At 42.0% G+C, this 20,769-nt stretch overlaps 1 protein-coding gene across 4 annotated transcripts in view; it reads right to left on the bottom strand.

The window, feature by feature from the left end:
• The window catches only part of LOC309807240 (uncharacterized protein), a 122,318-nt gene that overhangs the window by 6,662 nt on the left and 94,887 nt on the right, over positions 1-20,769 (bottom strand). For 2 of the 4 annotated variants that reach the window (XR_014294532.1, XR_014294533.1), the window contains 2 exons: positions 18,518-18,601; positions 14,979-17,344 (listed from right to left, as the gene is read on the bottom strand). Coding sequence is in view for 1 of the 4 variants with exons in the window: in XM_082626588.1 (XP_082482714.1) it covers positions 2,525-2,663; positions 10,469-10,620 (291 nt within the window). In the remaining 3 variants the exon portion in view is untranslated. Of the gene's footprint in view, positions 1-2,524; positions 2,664-10,468; positions 10,702-14,978; positions 17,345-18,517; positions 18,602-20,769 lie in introns of those variants that run through there. The other 2 variants (XM_082626588.1, XR_014294531.1) reach the window with 2 other exon arrangements.

Raw genomic sequence — 20,769 nt, 5'->3', positions numbered from 1 at the left:
GCTGAATTAGCCACTGCAGAATCATATTTGGAAATTCAATGAAAATTTTACATTTTTAATAAAGGCCCAGAAATATTATTTCAGAGCAGGTGGTACAGAAAACTGGTCAAATTTGACATTCATTCATCACTGAAGTGTGGAACGTGACACTTGAAAATTGATATTGATTTCTTTCCTCTAATATTTGGAAGAGTTCTAACAGGTAAATCAAATGAGATAACAAGACATATCAAGTCTCACTCATTTCTATGATCACATCCTCCCCACATATCACTCCTTCGCCTGCCATGTTTTGAATAATTCAATGCCCATAGTCTTTCCAGTCCAGTGTATTATAAGACACACTCAAGCTGGGTTTCAATCATATCAGACTGAAAGCTGAACATTTTAGGAAGGATTATTTAAAACCAAATGCGTCTTGAGCCCAACAGCCTTTGAAACCAAACAATCCTGGGAGTTCAGTTGGATTCAGAAAATTCAGTAATCCTATTTGATGTATGTTAACCGTATCAATATTAACAACCTTCTGCTGGATTTCAGCACTGATTTGAGAGCTGAGTTACTACTGGTCTTGTATTTTACCTAGTTGTGAAAGCACTGAGAGAGTTGTTCTTGGGTTGAACTTGACCCGCCTCTGGGAATGCTCTCTGTTCTATCCATCTTGAAAAGCTTTATTCAAGTGCATTTCTCGGCCTTCCTTCTCTTCCCTTGCACCCCTTGGGAAAACGAAAGATGCTCAAATATAGATGTGAACACGGCAGGTGCTCTGCTTGGCAATGGTGTCTTTCAGCTTCCCAATAAAAAATTATATTGCTGACCACCCATTTGACTGAAAAGTGACGCATTTTACTGACAGATATCTGGATTGAGATGCCAAAAGAAATAGGTCATTTCAAATTTCCTTTTTAAGTCATAGCTTTGTGTTGCCACACTACTTGTTCAAAACTTAGATCATGAAGGTTCCTTCCTATGACCTGCAAATAATGAAAATGTTCTTCAATAGGCTCTATGAAAAGCAAGCAGAGGGGCTTCCCTGGTGGCACAGTGGTTGGGAGTCCGCCTGCCGATGCAGGGGACACGGGTTCGTGCCCCGGTCCGGGAGGATCCCACGTGCCGCGGAGCGGCTGGGCCCGTGGGCCATGGCCGCTGGGCCCGCGCGTCCGGAGCCTGTGCTCCGCAACGGGAGAGGCCGCAGCAGTGAGAGGCCTGCGTACCGCAACAACAACAACAAAATAATAAAAAAAAAATAAAGCAAGCAGAATATTCCTAATTATCAATCTTTCTCTTGAGTCATATAGTTCTTGTAATTTCAAGGAAGAGAAACTCAAATGTAAAGTGTTACAATAGCCAAGCATACCGGCACTATTATCTAACCATTCAGCAATTTTCTCTGCCAAGTCACTCTGAACCTTAGACTACTGAGGTTGTCTTCTTAATTAATTTTTAAAGTTCTCCTCTTTTGAGTTAAAAATGGTCACAATTTTATAAGTAAAATTAAAGAAAAATACCAAATAGAACATCTGAGATGTTTCCATTAGGCATTATATATATATACATAAATTTAATAGATATACATATATAAATGCACTGGGATAAATCTCCATCTTCTGTGTCAGTCGGACATAGGTCCGTTTTCTTAGGAATAGGGAACTCCTTTCACAATGGAAGTGAGGAAATTGGCAAATGTACACCATATAAGTACTTTTGGATGGTAGTGACCAAGTTCTCAAGACACACACACACACACACACACACACACACTGAAGAATATCAGAACACTTAACATTTCAAAGACACAGGAAGAGAAATGCAAGTTTCCCCTAGAAAGCCTTTTGTTTTTTTGAAGTCAGAATTCTGAAAAGACGTTTTTATCAAGCCAGCTTTTTCTAACTTAACTGCATATGCAATAAAAGAGTCCTATCTTAGTCATTTTTAGGGCAAGATTTTCTTTAAGTCCCAAGAAAGTAAGCACTTGTAAATGTAAATTTTGTATGTACATAAACCTGGCCAGGATATCCGTTGGAGGCTGGAAATCTGTTGTTGTTCCTTTTCCTTTTGTATTGAAAGCTAAGTTCCCCATTCTGAGTTCAATTTGTGAAGATCACTTTTATTTTGACAAACTCTATTAAAGTAGCCAATTCAAGGAAGACAGGTTAGTCTTCCACCTAATTACCCAGTCCAACTTTTACTCAGTGTCTTTCACCTGAGCAAAGTCTCCCCAGTCTTCCAACTGAGGATAAACCACGCAGTGTCTAAACTGAGCAAGATCTTCCCAGTGTCTTTTAAGTGAGGCTAACCCACTTGAGCAAAAGTCTTCCCAGTGTTTTTCTACCGAGGTTAAACTCTCAGTGTTTAAACTGAGTAAAAATCTTCCCAGTGTCTTTCACTGAGGATGACCCAGGTACTTCTTCTTGAAACCAAGTTTCAAGGATAACCTACTACTCAAGAGAAGAGTTTAACACCACTGAATAAAACTTAGGATCATCAACCAAAACTGGAGATCCAAGAACCAGGAGATACTCACCCAAATTCGTCTGGACTCTCTGAGAAAGCGGACAGGCCCAAGAAGCCTCTGCTGGTGCCAGGACTCTGGATCCTCATAGAGTTCAGGCAAAGAAGAAAAGTCTGCTCTGGGCCCCTTCATTGGTTGCCAAGACTGCTGACTGAAAAATATGCACAACCCAAAAGGAGAATTATGTTTTATTTGGCAGATTTTCTGAGGACTTAAGCCCAGAACACAGCCTGTCAGATCACTCTGAGGAACTGCTCAGAAGACCTAAGGGAGCAGTCAAGAAAAACCAGGTAGTCAGAACATCAAAAGATTACTATTAATTAAAGAAAACTAGACCTCTCAAGTTAAGGACTTTAGCATTTTTCTATGTATGAGAAGATGAAAGAATCTGGGCTCCGTGAAATCATTCCTTTGATATGCACCTTAACTCTAGAACCAGTACCCTGTTTTTCTCCATCCCGAATCCCCTCAAGGTGCACAGTTGAGGGTTCCTGCTTTGACGTCTGACTTGATGACTGCAACATCCTTTGTCTACTGATATGGCAGGGAACATTTTTCATCCACGGGTAAGAAATTGAGAAAATTAACATAATTCAAGATATAAAACCATTACAATACTAAAAATTCCCAAATGTCAAACAAACATAAGTACCCTTGACCTGTAAAATGGAAGATGCCAAAGAAGGGAAAAAAAGAAACAATAAAGAAAATGTAGAAAATAAAGCATAAAATAAGATGGCAGAAATCAATAACAGTAGAACAATAATTAAATAAATCAAGGTAAATGTTATCATAAGATTTTTAAATTTCAAAAAAAAACACCCATCAAACAAAACATATTGAAAATAAAGTAATAGAGAAAATTTAGAGAGCAAATATGAATGCAAGGAAGACCTGTTAGGTAGTTAGTCAGACATTAGCAGCAAGGAGGTGACAGTGGTGAGAAAGACAAGAAGAAGAAATTGAGTCACACCCAGCCATCTGGGGACTCTCCCTTGACTCCACCCAGAACGGGAGAAACTATGGTCGGGTGGTGGGCAGCTTATCCTGTTAAAGAGAGGCACAGTAACACAAGGGGACTTCTCCAGGCTGTGCATGCCCAGACCAGACAGGCGTATAACCTATAGTAAATCCAAACTCATTATACCATAATTACAATAAATTACATGTGGTTTTGCCCCTCCCCCCACCCAGTAGGCATTTCTTGGGGATTCAAGGATGAGAGCATGCGCAGCAGAAAACTTGTTCCATAGCTCAGGACTGTCAATCGAATAATGATCCTTGTCACTCACCCCCACCTCTCTGCAAAATGCTCCTTAAAAGCGCTCGTAAGCCTTTATAGGAATGCTGCTTTCAATTTGCAGAAACAGTACACCCATCCCCCCCCACCCCGAGAGTGTACCTTTGCTTCGATATACTTTGCTTTGGGCTTGCTTCACTTCGCTGAAATAGCCTGTTCTCAGAAACAGCCTGCTCTTTCTCTCTCCTTCTCTCTCTCCCTCTCTGAGAGTGTACCTATGCTTAACTAAACTTTGCTTTCTGCTTAAGCTTAACATGGGAGTTTGCGATCCTTTGCTTACTATCATGGAACCAAGATAGCTGGTCCAGGCCTTCCACTGACCTCCTCGGTTGAAGCTATTTTGTTACAAAGCATGTCCACATGGTGACAGACCTAAGTCTAAATTTTGATAAAAGGTGGAATTAAGGTGAGACTATCATATGGGAGGAAAAGACTGTAGGAAAAATAGTAGATGTAGGAGATATGTTTGTGAAAGTGCACATTCATGGCAATATAGCCAAATAAACTCACATGCCCACGTTCCCACTAAAACTGTATAAAATTATGACCAACAAGCAGAGAATACACATTATTTTAAAGCCCTCATGGGGCATTAAGACATATTTACCATGTGAATCCTTCAGTGAATCTTGTGTTACTGCTAAGGGGTAGGAAGTGGTGTCATAAGGGAGTTTTGTGTAAGACTCAAAGCTCCCTTTCTATATGGTTCAGGCTGGACTTGAAGCTTCAGGGGCCTGGGAGGATGGGGCAGGAAAGGCAAGGCACACTCAGAAAAGAGAATACATACATAACACACTAGGGATATCTGAAGAGGCTGCTCAAGACCTGGCTCAGCCCCAAGGGTTTGACCCCTAGTCCTACTCTTCACCCTACAGCCCTTTAGGGTCAGGACCTTGGCTCACCCTAACCCATTCCTAGCTTCCGGGTATAGAATGAGTGCACATATCTGAATGTTAGTGTTCTCTCAAAATTTACATGTTGAAATCCTACCTCTTAAAGATAGGAGGCCGGGCCATGCAAAAGTGCTTATGAGCTTTCATGAATGGGATTAGTGCCTTATAAAAGAGACTCCAGAGATATCTCTAGCCTCCTCCCATCATATGAGGATACAGAGAGAAGGCTCCAGCTGTGAACCAAGAAGAGAGCTCTCACTATGAGGTGGCCATACTGGTGACTTGATCTTGGGCTTCCCAGCCTCCAGAACTGTGATAATAAATGTCTGTTGTCTTTAATCTACCCAGTCTATGGTATATTGTTATAGCAGCCCTAATGGATTCAAAATTTATCTGGAGAGTGGGGACTGTCTTATCGTTGCAAACTAAGAAGTTGGGTTGAGACAACATATGAACGATTTTTTTAAGTAGAAAATTATGGATTATTGGATTTGAAAGTACTAGATTGGTTAAGGAAAATGAGTACGTGTGTGTGTGCGTGTTTGCAGTGTGTCCCAAAAGTTTTTGTGCAGTTTAAAGATTTACTAACTCCAGAGTTATAAACACTACAAACTTACAAAAATATCATTTGAAGGTTTAACTGTTACCAGATGCAAGTCTGTGTGCCTGATGCACAGTGAGGCTAAATACTGAAACATCAGAGTTTGGAGCAGAGAAAGGTTTACACAGTGCCATGCAAGAAGACACGTGGCTCATGCCCAGGAAAAACCCCAAACTCCCTGAAGGCTTTCAGCAAAGCCTTTTTAAAGGCAAGGTGAGGGAGGGGCATGGCTAATTGTTGCAAATATCTTGGTGTTGGATCCTTTGTTCTAGCAGCTGGCCAGATGGGTCAGATCCTGGTCAGGTCACGTGTTCCTGTAAACCTCCAACAAAACAATTATTATTTTCTGTTCTGCAACTTTTTATCTCCAGGAATGGGCTCTTAAAAGTCAGAGCCTTAGAAATAGGCTATCCTGTATATTTCAGGCTCTAGGCAACGTTGTTTTACAAAAAGTGCAGAGCCAGCCTGGGTCACAGGGATGGACAGAGTTACCTCAGGCAACAAAGCATAAAGATTAAAGTAAAAAAGATCTGATGTGGAGTCAGATTTGTTCTTCCCTATTATATAACTATTTATAATTCTTTCATACTTATGAATTTTGAAAAATAAATTATTTTAATTTTTGTGTGTAGTTCCCTCTGATAGAAAATGAGGCAAAACATACACTATTCAAAATTCACAAAACTAAATAAGTGTAAAAGAAATTCAAGTTCTATCCCTGGGTTTACACAAGACACAAACATGACGTGGGAAAGTTGGAGCTGAGGACAAAGGAAATCCTGAGTAAAAATGTCTGTGAAACAGCCAGTCTTCCAGGGTCAGCTTAAGATGTTCAAGAGTTATCAAGTTGGTGGGCCTCAAGTAAAGGTCTCTAATGGATGAAGGAACCAGGTTCCAGATGGAATGAACAGAAAATTGACTAAGGTCTCTCTGACAGGATGAGAGTAGTTGGAAGGAGGGATCTGGAAGCCCCAGGAGGGTGCAGGTGTCTGTGGGTCTGGATGGGAAGGAGGGGCAGTGATTCAGCCTCTTTCTCTTATTGCCCCTCCCCCACACTCAGGAGCCCTCTGTGACAAGGCCACAGCTCTGTGATGCAGGCCTGGGGTTCTGCCATCAAGTGAACTCCCAGTGCTCTGTTGCCTGAGGGCAGCAATGCAGTTCAGAAGATGGAGAATCTCTTTTCTTTGAAAAACACGGTTGCTATCTGGCTGAGATCCAGCCCAACTTCCTGGGTGATTGATATCATCCTTGGGTTCCTGTGTGGACTGGGGCTCTTCCTAATGTTACTCCCCTGCTTCCAGAGTAATCCATTCTTAGCACCACCTAGGAAACATAGAAACATCAGGAAGGTAAGAAACCTTTGGCTTAATCCCAGCAGAGATTATCTCTTTTTTTCTTATTCTTATTTCCACTTTTCTAAACCACCTAGAGAGACTCCTGAGATGGGAACTCTCAGAAAAGTAGAGAACATCATCCTTCTAGGGAAAAGCCAGGCCAGAGAGGGGTTAGAGTGGGCATGAGGATTTCTAGCCTAAGATCGTAGACCAGGAGTTCAGGTATGGTAGAGGGCTCCAGGGCAAGTCCCCAATGCAGTGACTAATGGTTAAGGACTGGATTACTAAGAGTTCAATCTCTGCAGGAAGGCTGACCCCTGAGCCCTGGTTCACCAGCCACCTTCCCACAGCGGGTGTCTCAAGTGAGACCTTCCTCTGTGTTGGGGCTGATCTAAGGGCAATGCTGAGCCCCTGAGAGCCTGAGAGAAGAGGCTGGAGTGGAGGTCTGGCCTTGGGAAGCAGAATCATATCTGACAAAGCTCACGTGGGCATTTAGGTCTGAGAATGTGTGTGTTTCTTGATCAGAGGAACAGTGACAGAAGAAATCTATGGTGATTAAAACTTAAAAAATCCTTCTTGGGCTACCCTGGTGGTGCAGTGGTTGAGAGTCCGCCTGCCAATGCAGGGGACGTGGGTTCGTGCCCCGGTCCGGGAGGATCCCACATGCCGCGGCGCGGCTGGGCCCATGAGCCATGGCCGCTGGGCCTGTGCGTCCGGAGCCTGTGCTCCGCAACGGGAGAGGCCACAACAGTGAGAGGCCCGCGTACCGCAAAAAAAAAAAAAAAAAAAAAAAATCCTTCTTTGCACTCTTCAAAGAAGAAAAACTGAAAATATTTTTATCCACTTTAAAAATAAGTAAAAGGGGAAAAAACCCCACAGAGTTTTAGTTAAATGTAGAAAGTCATGTTGTTCATGAACACAGCTTGCCTAGATAGATGACAGTGAGAGTTGGGTGTTAGCCCCTCATTTCTTCTTCTCTCTCAGCATCAAGTAGAGCTGAAGGGGAGGAGCAGGAGTAGGAAGAAAAGTGGATCTTTGAAAGGTAAGCCTTTGCCATTCAGTCCTGCGTGCCCCCGAGAGTTAGCTTCCATCTCTCCTAATCCTGAGGGCCCAGCTTCACGGTCTCTGAGGATGCCAGTGGCAGAGATAATTCTTCAGGAAACAGAGCCTTGGGAAGGCTCGTTGGAAGGAGATCAGAGCCCAGATACTTCCCAGAAATTTGTGCTTAGAATGAAGCCATGAGGACCTAGAAATGGGGTGTGTGGACTGTGGTGGACCATTGGTGCCTGGGTTGGGAAGTGGGACCTCCAAGTCCAACTGTGGACAAGTTGTTTAACTTTGCTCAGATTCCTCTGTGTGATGACCACTGACCTTTCTCCCCTACACGGCAGTTGTAAGGGCTACAGGGGTTAATTAACGTGAAGGCACTTTGCAAAGGACAAACCCTTTTCAAGTGAGACTTACCATCACTGTCAGGGACATGTGGCCTTGGACACTGATACTTGGGCTCCAGAGTCTAATCCTCCAAAGATTTCCCTTAAAGGGCCATTGCACTCAGCCTCCTGAAAGACTCTTAGGCCTCTGCCTTCACCACCATGACCCAGTCTCCTGATTTCCAGCTTGCAGAGATTGCCTGGAAGAACTGGAGGGGACTCACAACCTGGTTTCACTTCTGCAAAGGTAAAGAATCTTTCCCCTTCTCTCCTGGGTCGTCCTTCCTCCCAGAACCTATAATGTGACCCCAGCCCTGGGAGGGGGAGCCATGGGAGGGCATGGCTAAAGCCCTAGGGTGAGGGAGAGCAGGAGCATTATGAAGTCAGTGTGGGGGCAGAGGAGGGTTCTTGGGCTGCAGGTGCCCACCCCTGCCTGTCCTGTCCAGCCATCCTGGCCCCATCTGCTCTCCTACAGCTGCCTGGGGAGGCTTCCTGGCAAGGGCAACTTTCATCAGCTCTCATGTCAAGACCCTCCTGGTGAGACGTGCAAAGCAGTGCCTGCTGGAGCCTGTGGAAGATACTGCTTGAAGGGTTGGGAACCCTGCATGAACACCTCCTGTAGGGTTTCCTTCCTTGATCCAGACACTCGAGAGGTGCTGGAAGCACACATTAGAAGGTTTTGGGTAAAGCACAGGTGGACCCTCCCCCTCAAGGTCCTCAAGCCCATAAATCTCTTGAAGCGGAAAAAGCTCCAACCCTCCACCGTTCTGCAGTTTGCCTCTTCCCCTTCAGCCACCTGTGTGTCTGGGTCCCACTCAACAGTCAAGTGTGCTGAGTTCCTGGAGAAACCTCCTCAGGCTCATTCAGGAGACAAGGTGATAACAGAAGAGTCAGTTCCTACCCTGAAGAGGCCTCTCCTTGTCCCCTCAACTGTGTGTAAGGAAATCCAGAGTGCCCTGGGAGCGATTCCATCTGCTGACTACCATGGGCCCTCAAAGGCTTCTCTGACTGGACAGGAGGGCAGGCCACCTTCTCAGTCCCTCACACTCAGCCTTGTGGGCAGAACCTGGAAGAGTGAGACTGTGGAATGGGTCAAGAGGGACAGCCTAGAGCCAGGTCCAAGTTCAGCAATGGTCAGGAATGAGCCAACGGAGGAGAGTGGTGGTCAGGCCTCAGGAGACCCCTGCCATAGGGTAACAGTGATGGAGGTGAACTTAGGATCCCAATCTTTGAGAGGTGAAGAGGCCAGGGAGGCTGTGGAGGCCAAGGAGTCTCCTGCTCTTCAACCACAGTCTAGTGTTATCTTGGAAACCAAAGTGTTGACAAAATCCCAAACCACAAATGTACATATGAGGAGTTTAGAGGTGCCAGGGGCCAGTAAACATTTCCTACTACCTAGAATGTCTGTTTTCCAACATCCAGGTGAGCCATGCCTTAACATGGGGGTTGCCAGTGAGTTTAACTCCAAAGTAAAGGTACAGTCAGACAACCAGATTCAGGACTTTCCCAAACACATGTTCCTTGCTGCAGACAACTTGGCTTCTCAGGTGCCTCAGTGCCATCCCCAGAGAGTCCCCACCAGAGACAGGTTAGCTTACCAGGAGCCAAGTGGCCTTATGGAAGCCCAAAGGAGCAACCTAGGGCAGCAGGAGCCCAAAACTTCAAAACTCCAAGACTCATGGAAGAGCCAGAGCAAGATGATTGCCCCTACTTACAAAAGAGAGGACTGTAGGAGGCATAAACCAGGCGAGCATGAAGAAAGGTTTAAAGAATTAGGGACCTCTCAAGCTGGAAGTATGAGCCACCCTGCCCAGGTCAGGGGAATAACAGACTCTATTGGGAGCAGATGTCTCCAGCTCATGCCAGAGAAGAAACATAGCCCTCCAGAAAGCCTCTTCAGAAAAAGGATGAGGCTATTTTTAAAGTGGATTTTCCCCAATAAAAAAGTCAATGGTCGAGATGCTCTGCAAAAATTCAAGCCCATATCAGCCACTGCCCAGAGTCACGGATCAGTCAAAAGCAGATCAATCTTGAAGAGTGAGACTGCTGAGGGTCAGGCACTCATGACAGCTGTTGGACAGATCCCAGAAGAAAAAAGAGCAATTCACCATGGACTTCATGCCACAAAGTTAAATGAACACAAACTGGAATTCCAAGTCCCAGTATGTGGGTGTTTCTGCTGCCATAGGCTTACCTCCTACCCAGAGCAACGGAGAATGATGGGTTATACAGCCTGCAGTCATAAAGCCACCTCCAAGGGCCAGAGTTGTTCTATCAGGGAAAGGGAAGTCAGAAACCAACATAGTTTGAAAAGTGTAAGGTTCGACGATGAGCAGCTGGGCCTAAGGTGCCTCCCATCCTTGCCCCCCAAGAAGAGTTTGTTTCCAGTTAGTACCTGCCAGTATGGGCCAAGGATTCCAGGTGCCCCAGCCCGCCATCAACACTGTCCAAGGCATTGTCATCTTTGGGGAGGTGTCTTGCCTGGTCGACAGTAAAATCCTTCTTTAGTCTTCCCTTTAGTAGGAAGACATGTCTCCAAGTCAACATTCAGTCCATGTAGAGAAAATGATTTTCTCCTTAGCACGTCCAAGGTATTTAATGTTCCCCAATACATGTATATATATATATATATATATATATATTTTTTTTTTTTTCCTAATAAAAGCATAGTGTAATGGCTGCTGTCTGTGCCGTGCACTTTGTCTTCTAGAAGGGAGGGGCATGGAGGGAGGTGGACAGTAGCATCACAAGCTTGCTCCTTGTCTCGTGTCCCTTCATTGCACCTTATGATACTGTCATTACACAGACCAAAATTACTCTAACAATGAGATGGGAAAAACCTATGAAACCCACACCCAAGGATCTGGTTCAACCAGTCTTTCTCCTCCTTCTATGCTACTTTGAACTTTATGCAACTGTAGTGGATAGGTTTACACGATAGGGCCGGACATTCCAATTCAGGCTCCAGGAAGTGTCAGAGCCAAGTGGATGGAAGTTTGGGGGGAATAGAGTATGGGCTCTGAGTTCAGAAACAGGAGAAATCTTGCCCCTGGATCTCTTGGTAGGGAATATACAACATCTGCTCTTAAGAGTTCCTTCTCTCTCTGATGAAGGTTGGGATTGAGGTATGCCCTATGAACCCCTTTTAGCTTAGCCATAATAAAATGTACAGCATCACCCTCCCCCACCTCTGTTTTTCCTACACTTTAGAGCAGCAGCAAGGATGGCATTTCCAGCTCTGTGTGTGTAGGTGGGGGGAGTATCAGGGAGGCTGCTGAGGGCTGTGTTGAGTCCAGTCCCATATAAATGAATGGCTGCGTTCATGGGTCACCTACCTTCCACTCTATGTTAACCCCAGAGAAGGAGTTTTGGATGAATGGAATAGGGGTGTGACTGTGGGTAGTAACTATCTGATGGTCAAACACTGTGAATTTAGGGTGGGATGTAGGTGTAGAAAAATCATTGGATCCAAGGAAGGAGGCAAAGTGGTACCAGATTCCCATAAATTGCAGTTCTGAAAGTACAGCCCCCTGACATACAATCACCATCTAAAGGCCTAAAGGGGAGGAAAAGTTAAGGGTCCAGTAGCTCACCATGGCCCCACGCCAGGGTCTCTACTCTATTCCAACTCTAAGATCACAGACCTAGAGAAACCACCTTTAGGTCAAAACAGAAGGTCAAACTTATAGAAGTAAAGCAAATCAGGGAAGGTGAATCTCTTAATACTATATTTAATAAGCTTACACATCATCACCTCTTGACTTTTAGAAAGGATAACTTAACAATAGGTGTAAAAGCCAGGACTAGGGAACTTGGGATGTGACTCCTAGTCTGGTGACCTTCACATAAACACATGGCCCAAGGACTGCTCCAGGGGAGAGGTGGGGACTGGCTTGTGATTGTGTAGTAAGCCTTGCCTGTCTCCCAGTCCTTGATCACCCCAGAGCCTGGCAGGTGAAGAAGCAATCAGACAGGATTCGTGGTGGTGTGGAGGTGACCTGTGCAAAGTGGATGGGGCAGGGTGCAATCCAGGAGTGTTCCACTGATCTGCTTCTGGCACAGCTTTTCTTGTCTCCTGACCCCTGTCCATATGGAAAAGCAGGGAGATGAGGAAGAATTTCTCTAGAGTGATTTGGTATTTTCTGCCATGTGCAGGGCGCATGGTGGACACAGCTCTAGGTGGTGTCTTTCTCATTGTGGAGATTTAGGTTCCAGCTGATGCCCCTGATCCAGATGACAACAGAAATGGACCCCATCCCCCATACCGGTCAGGCCCCTCAACACGTGGAAATGCTGTGACCTGGGGTGGAGGGGGCAGAGTGAGCACAGGACTGCTCACACCCCTGGTTTCTCCCTGGAGCCAGGCCCTACCTCTGGGCCCCGATTCCCAAGGCAGCCTCCAGAATGGGCAGAGCAGTGAGAGTGAAGCCAGGACTTGTGGGAGGGGTCGGTACCCAGAGGAGAGAGTTGACAGGGCTGGGACCTGAGCCTGGCTGCTGCTGGGTCCTCTCAGGGGCACCCAGAAGTGAGTTCTGGGAATATGGGGAAGCTGGACTTGGACCCCCCTGGCTCCTGCTGGGAGAGTGCCACAGACAGGTGATGCTGATGGAACAGCAAGAAAACAGAAAGAAGCAAGTCCCTTTGCCCTTCTCTTGTTGCTCCGTCTTCCATAAGGTACAGTAAGACAAGAAATTGAGAGACCAAAAGAAAAAAAGAAATGGAGAGACCCAGAGACAATACACAAAGACTTCACGGACACACCTCTCGAGAGACTTCTCACGCAAACACCTTTCTCAGAGATCACATACTGAGACCTCACACAGGGACCTCATGTTGCTTCACAGACCCTCAGACAGAAACCTAGCACAGATTTAACAGATTTCCCAGAGATACCTTCCAAAGGGACCTCATACAGAGACTTCACACAGAGATCTCACCCAGAGACAACACACAGAGACCTCACAGAGACCTCACATCTATTCTTCAGTATCCATTGACAAGTCTTTCTTAGTGAATATGAAACCACTTAGCAAACTGGCAGCATGATAAATATATTATCAGTTGTGCCCCTCTGAGATCCACCAGACACTCACTGTCAGCATTACTCTAAAGGGGGAAATGTTGGAGAAGTTTTGTTCGTTTGGAATGTCACTGCCTCTGAACAAAAGAATTATACATTCCAAATGTAGATTTTCAAATTTCATTCTTAGGTGTTCATTAGCTTGAAGATCACATATTACATTATTTTATTTTTATTTATTTTAGAAGAATGAAGAAAATAATGTTTATTTCTTAGAAATGCATGTAGTACTCTATTTTTTTATTTTAAAAGATTTTTATTGGAGTATAGTTGAGTTACAAATTTGTGTTAGTTTCAGGTGTACAGCAAAGGGAGCCAGTTATACATATACATATGTCCACTTTTTTAAAAGATTCTTTTCCCATAGAGGCCATTACAGAGTATTGAGTAGAGTTCCCCGTGCTATACAGTAGGTTATTATTACCTATTTTGTATATAGTAGTGTGTATATGTCAATCCCAATCTCCCAATTTATCCTTCCCCCCTTATCATCTCCTGGTAACCATAAGTTTTCATTTGTACTCTTTTTTTAGGAGAATCACAAATTTTAAGCACAGCTAAAACACTGTCAGTCTCCAGTGAGAGAAAATATTTGTCCAGTTTAGTTATCATCCAGTCAAATGGTATCTGGCACATTTTTTACTTTATTGAGGACAGAACTTAAACTTGAGATGGCTTACTTGTTTCCTTTGGAAACATAAGAAAAACCTGCAACAAAGGTACTCTAGGAATGAAATAAACCAAGAAAGAAGCATCCGGACTCACATTCACTTCCCAGAGGGCTGTGTAACTAGCACGTTATTTTGCACATAATAGCTTGTATCAGGTTTGTGGGGTTTGCTTTAGTTTTTAACAGGCCAATAATCATGTGAGGATTTTTCACAAGTCAAATTTCTGGTTTTAAATTTTACATTCTGGCAAAATTATGCTTCTGAATATTATTTTATTTCTTAAAATGTGGTAATGCCCTAAAATGATATTACACAATCATAACGTTCAGCTAACATACTTAAAAAGATGGGCTATTAAGGATTCATTCTTCAATAATTCTATGAAATGCACATTTTCTAAGACATGCAGTTAGGATCCATTTTATATTCATTATAGGGTTAACACATTGCTTTAAAAATTTTTGAAAGATTATAAAATATATGACTTAGCCTATGCTTGACATTATACATGTTACCTCATAAAATTACTGAGGGAAGGATATCTTAATATCTGAATTGAAGATAGTGTACATTTAATCTACATTTGGCTTATAACAATGAATAATGAAAGGCTTTCATTTATTATATAGCTCACACTTTCCAAAGGGTACACTTCTAAAAGACTACTGATTTCTCATTGCTAATAAGCAACCTATTGTCCTTGCCTTGGTAAAATCTATTTTAATGACAGCTGGTTCTCTCCCAGATTATCCATTGGTATTACAGCGTCACGGTCTTTTAAGAGGAGCAGGGCTGACACGAGGACTCTTTGGGCTTATTTCTACAAGAAGTTTAGTTTTTCTATTCTCCTAATTAAAAAATGTATAATTATTAATTTTTCACTTTCTTATGTCATTGAATCAGAAAACAATGGACTATGGTCATGTATGTCATCTAATACTCTATCAGATCACTTTTTTTTAAATAGTGCAGCTTACTCAGGTAAGTTTACTGATCAGAACAAAATGGAATCAATTAGGAAAAAGTTCATACAGGAAAATATCCTTTTCAAAGTTGACTATTTTAACACAGTTAAATAAGCGATTATTTTTTAATCCTTTGAGTTAAAATTGTTCAGGGTGGCCAAGAAAGTCTGGAAACATGAAAACTGTCCATAAAAGCACTTTATTACTATAATACATTGAATGTGTTGCTCCTCATTATTAATTCACAGTTCATTAAGCTGGGCAAAATTACAACGAACAATGTGCATTAAAGCAAAATTCCCATCAATCATTTTCCATCTGTCATACATTCTTTTTTTTTTTTTTTTTCTGTATGCGGGCCTCTCACTGTTGTGGCCTCTCCCGTTGCGGAGCACAGGCTCCGGACGCGCAGGCCCAGCGGCCATGGCTCACGGGCCCAGCCGCTCCGCGGCATATGGGATCCTCCCAGACCGGGGCACGAACCCGTATCCCCTGCATCGGCAGGCGGACTCTCAACCACTGCGCCACCAGGGAGGCCCTGTCATACATTCTGTCAGATGATTTGTGTGTCTAATTTTCATGGAAAAACTTGTACCTTTACTCCAGAATAAGAAATCAAGGGGGATCAATCTATTAAAAAGATATTAATATTCCTAGACTCTGTGGCCTTCAGTATTTTTTTTTAAGAAGATTCACCTAGTGCAAATCTTATAAATATTTTTACCATTTAATATGCCCAGACAAAATGGATACAAAAATTAGATAAAAGAGAAAACAACAAAAACAGATCCCCTTTGTTTTCAAAACATTTGATGTTTACATCAAAATATTTTGTTGAAAATGAAGTGATTTTTAATCTATAGTTAAAAGACACTATAATGATATTTAGAACATATTACAGATCCGGATTTTTACAAATAGATTTTTATTTAAAACAGGTCTCACACTGATATCAATAAACCAGACACTCTAGAACAAAATGTGGAGAGATGGCAATTATGCGATACTCCAAGGGAAAAAGATGTTTTCCAAAGTAGTCCATCTACAATATTAACCCTTAAGATCTACTCCCCTTGATAGGTTTCAATATTATTTTCTCTTTTATACACATTGACTTTATAATTAACTCCTACAGGAGGACATTTCTGGAAATGTTCCCAGATATCTACAGCCACACTTTCGGTCATGATCACACCATGGAAAAAGTAGGGAACATCCAGATCCTGATGATCCAGGGGTTTCATAATTACCCCTTTGAGGTCAGTCAGAATCATCATCATTCCCAGAACAGGGTCGGTCTTTACATTTGTGCCCCGAGACATGCAGATTGTAACACTACCCACCCAAAGGCAAGTTGTCTTCCTTACTCAGGTTTGCAGGGGCACCACTCACTGTGGTAGCTAGAAGAGTCCGTTGCCCCCAGCCCGGACCTGCATTCTGTACTCTCCACACACACATCGTACCACAGATATACCAGTGGTGCTGATGAAACTTCCAGAAAGCTATAAAATAATGCGTGCCAGGCGCGGTAGATGAGGATTCAGAAAATGCTAACATCTTCTCTAGGAAATAAAGGTGACATACCTATGTGGCTTTAAGCATTTTTGTGCATTAGCTGGCCCCCTGGATCTGGGAAAAAGCATCTGATTTTAAAGTTTCTCAGCCTCATTCTCTGCAGTGAAATCTGAAGCTCTTCCTTCCTTCTCTGAGTCCAGAAGCTGGAACTGATACAGTCTGCTCTCTGTGATTTGTCTCTACCATTTGTTTCCAGTGACCACTTCAACTCAGATATCTCTGAATTCAGGGGTCACTCCTAAACTTCAGGACGAAGGTCACTGCCCTTTTTATTCCCACCACAAGTTTATGCTAGTAACCCTTTACCGTGTCAATAAATTTATTTTGTAGAATATGCCCCCTGGACTCCACCTGCTAAATCTGTTTTGTGGGCAAATCATTTGTTACTTAGCTAAACAAATTTTATAAAATCATATTTCATAAAATTGTATTTTATAAAATGTTACTTTCTTATTTCTTATTTATAAAATTGGTAAATCCAGGGATTTAGGCTTAATTATTATTTTTTAAAATGTTGGTACTCATTTTGCCAATTTTTCTTTTTACATATATCAGAAAATATGTTAAGAACTCAACTGTGAAGATACCACTATTTTTATTTTTTCTCACTTTTTGTACTTAACTTTTATAACAAACCTTTATTATTGCACAGGAAACAAGAAAGTTTGTTCCTTGGAAAACATCAGTCCTAAGAACGTACTAAGTTAAAGCTTAGCATGTTAGATCTGCGAGTAGCCTTGTCTTTTTTCTTTTTTTTTCGGTACGCAGACCTCTCACTGTTGTGGCCTCTCCCGTTGCAGAGCACAGGCTCCGGACACGCAGGCTCAGCGGTCATGGCTCACGGCTCCAGCCGCTCCGTGGCATGTGGGATCTTCCCGGACCGGGGCACGAACCCGTGTCCCCTGCATCGGCAGGCGGACTCTGAACCACTGCGCCACCAGGGAAGCCCAACCTTGTCTTTTTTTTAATGATGCTTTTTTCTGAATTGGTTTAAAAAAAAAAAAAAAAAAGCCTTAAGGCTTAGGAACAGAAGCAAATTGAGAATTAAAATCCAAATCATTCAAATGAAGTTTGTCAGAACAGTTTGTGTGTGGAGAGGACAGCTTCTAGGCACTTCAGAGAAACCAGCAGGACAGAATTGAGAATAGCCAGCACCTTACAGGGCTTCTCACAGAAATGCTTTAATGCAAAGAGGTGACTGGATTTCACAGGGAGACCAGGGAGAGGATGCAGAGATAATTAAATCACATTCAAGCACCTGTTTACCTGGGAGGTAAGTTCCTTCATATTGTGGTCAGATGCTGTTTAGGGGGACACTGGTGCAGGGGAGGTGTTGGGAGGATGAACTCTTTTCTGAGTGATTTTGCAAGTGTGAAAATTCATCCAACAGAGATGCTAGAAAAATTTGCTCCTAGTAGCGAGCGTCCAACATGATATTTTGGGACAAAAATGTGTATTTGGAAGAATTTTTCACAAAAGAGCAGTGATGGGAGGAAAAGATTCATATGGGCCTGGCTAGTAATATTCTTCCTTCACAATTTTCTTGTGGGTTCCTGAGGCCTGTTGTGACTGCTTGGAGACCTGGTCCCCAAGCAATGGCCCTCTTTGTCATACTCAGGGTAACCCAGGAAGTTGCTTGTCTGAAGCAGAAAAGGTTCTCCCTTCCACTCATGTCCTCTTGCTGATCAGATGAACACATGGCATCATCTACAGCTGAGAGGTGTTTGTTAACTACCTTTGTTTCATAGGACACAACTCATATATACTCTACAGTAATGTTTATCACTGTCTTTTATAATCTCAAGGTAAGAAGTAATCAGTGTTAAAATCATTCTACTGGAATAACAAAGCACATGATTTTTTTTCCCTAATAGTGATTGTATTTGTTTGCTAGGGCTGCCATAACAAAAGACCACACTGGCTACTAGGTGGCTTAAACAACAAAAATATATTTTCTCATAGATCTAGAGGCTAGAAGTCCAAGATCAAAGTATCAAGTTTAGTTTCTTTGAGGTCTCTCTCCTTTGATGGCTACCTTCTCGCTGTGTCCTCACATGGTTGCCCCTCAGTCTGTGCATGTCTGTGCTCTAATATTCCCCCTTATAAAGATACAAGTCATATTGGATTAGAGTCCATCCATATGATCATTTTACCTTAATTTTCTCTTCCAAAGCAGTATTTCCAAGTAGAAGTTAAGCTTACGGTACAAGCAATCAGGTATTTAATAAGAGGCATTGCTATGGAGACAAAAAAAAAAAAGGTTAATAATTGAGGCAAATTTCATATCAGTTTTTGAGTTCTGAGGGTAGACAGTTGAGAAGATCTCTAAATGTCGGGGTTAAAGCATCTTTTGTAGTTTGAATGTCCATCAGATGTTCAGGTAAACTTTCTGAGTGGTCCATATAGCAACAGGAATGAAGAAGACTGTCTAAACATGAGCTGCTGTGGAGATTTCTCTGAAGTTTATATTAAGATATCTACCTTCAGTATGCAGGACTTCAGAAAAAAAGGCAGTTTTAGTTTCAATTATTCCAAGTCAAAAGGGTGGGAGAAAATTTGGAAACACTAGTTTGGAGAGTTGTAGTCAGGTAGTGGAGGAAACTAGAAAAATTCAGGATATAGTCCAGTTTTCAGGTAATTAACAAAACTTCAAGGAAAACTAATAGCACTAGAATCTAATATCCACAATATGTATTTTGGTTGCTATCGAAAGATAATTTTTCTCTCTAAAATCACCCTCACTTATATCAAAGATAGCCAAATTAAGACAAATTTGTTTGCAAAATAAGTCTAGATTCAAAAAACTTGGTCTTATTTATATAAGTATAGCAAGGATTGTGACTGACCATATAGGCTTATTTTTTATTTTTATTTTTTGCTTTTATTAAGAGAATTTATTGCCTCTCTCTCCTCCCAATAGCTCAGACATGAAGAAGCAACATCAGAGGAAGACAGACAGACAAATGGCTCTTTGAGTTTGTCCTGCTTGGCATTGGTGAAGGAAGAGGCAGCTTTCTCAAAGTTTTTATCTGCTTAATTGGATGTAGTAGAGAAAGGGAACAAGGAAAGTCAGAGGGTAAGTGAACAGGCTCTGCACCTACCAAGGATGTGTTATCCTCCTAATCGTCCCAGTAGGAATATTCCATTCATGTTCTTTGATCTGATCCTTGCATTGGAAGACACTTCTTTTTTTAATCTCTTTTTTTAAATTTAATTTTAATTTTATATTGAAGTATAGTTGATTTACAATGTTGAATTAGTTTCAGGTGTACAGCAAAATGATTCAGTTATACATATACATATATCCATTCTTTTTCAGATTCTTTTGCCATATAGGTTATTACAGAATATTGAGTAGAGTTCCCTTTGCTATACAGTAGGGTCTTGTTGATTATCTATTTTATATATAGTAGTGTGTATATGTGAATCCAAACTCCTAATTTATCCCTCCCCATACCTTTTCCCTTTAGTAACCATAAGTTTGTTTTTTAAGTCTGTGAGTCTGTTTCTCTTTTGTAATTAAGTTCATTTGTATCATTTTTTCACATTCCACAGATAAGTGATATCATATGATATTTGTCTTTCTCTGAATGACTTCACTTAGTATGATAATCTCTATGTCAATTCATGTTACTGCAAATGGCATTATTTCATTCATTTTTATGGCTGAGTAATATTCCATTGTATATATGTACCACATCTTCTTTATCCATTCATCTGTCAATGGACATTTAAATTGCTTTCATATCCTGGTTATTGTGAATAGTGCTGCACTGAACACTGGGGTGCATGTATCTTTTGGAAGTATAATTTTCTCCAGATACATGCCTAAGAGTAGGACTGCTGGATCATATGGTAGTTCTATTTTTAGTTTTTTAAGGAATCCCATAATATTCTCCATAGTGGTTGAACCAATTTACATTCCCACCAACAGTGTAGGAGGACTCCTTTTCTCCACACCCTCTCCAACATTTTTGTAGTCTACAGTTTGTAGACGTTTTGATGATGGTTACTCTGACTGGTGTGAGGTGATACCTCATTGTAGTTTTGATTTGCATTTCTCTAATAATTAGCGATGTTGAGCAGATTTTCATGTGCTTTTTGCCCATCAGTATGTCTTCTTTGGAGAAATGTCTGTTTAGATCTTCTGTCCATTTTTTGATTGGGTTGTTTGCTTTTTTGATATTGAGCTGCATGAGCTATTTGTATACTTTGGAGATTATTCCATTGTCAGTCTCATCATTTGCAAATATTTTCTCCCATTCTGTAGGTTGTCTTTTTGTTTTGTTTATGGTTTTCTTTGCTGTGCAAAAGCTTTTAAGTTTTATTAGGTCCCATTTATTTTAGTTTTTGTTTTCTTTCCTCTAGGAGGTGGATCCGAAAAGATATTGCTGCTGTGAAAGAG

This window comes from Mesoplodon mirus, assembly GCF_964341445.2.
Source record: "Mesoplodon mirus genome assembly, chromosome: 7".
In the NCBI taxonomy this organism is placed as follows: Eukaryota; Metazoa; Chordata; class Mammalia; order Artiodactyla; family Ziphiidae; genus Mesoplodon; species Mesoplodon mirus.
Note: the sequence above shows the minus strand (reverse complement) of the source record. Positions and strands in the feature narration are given on the sequence as shown.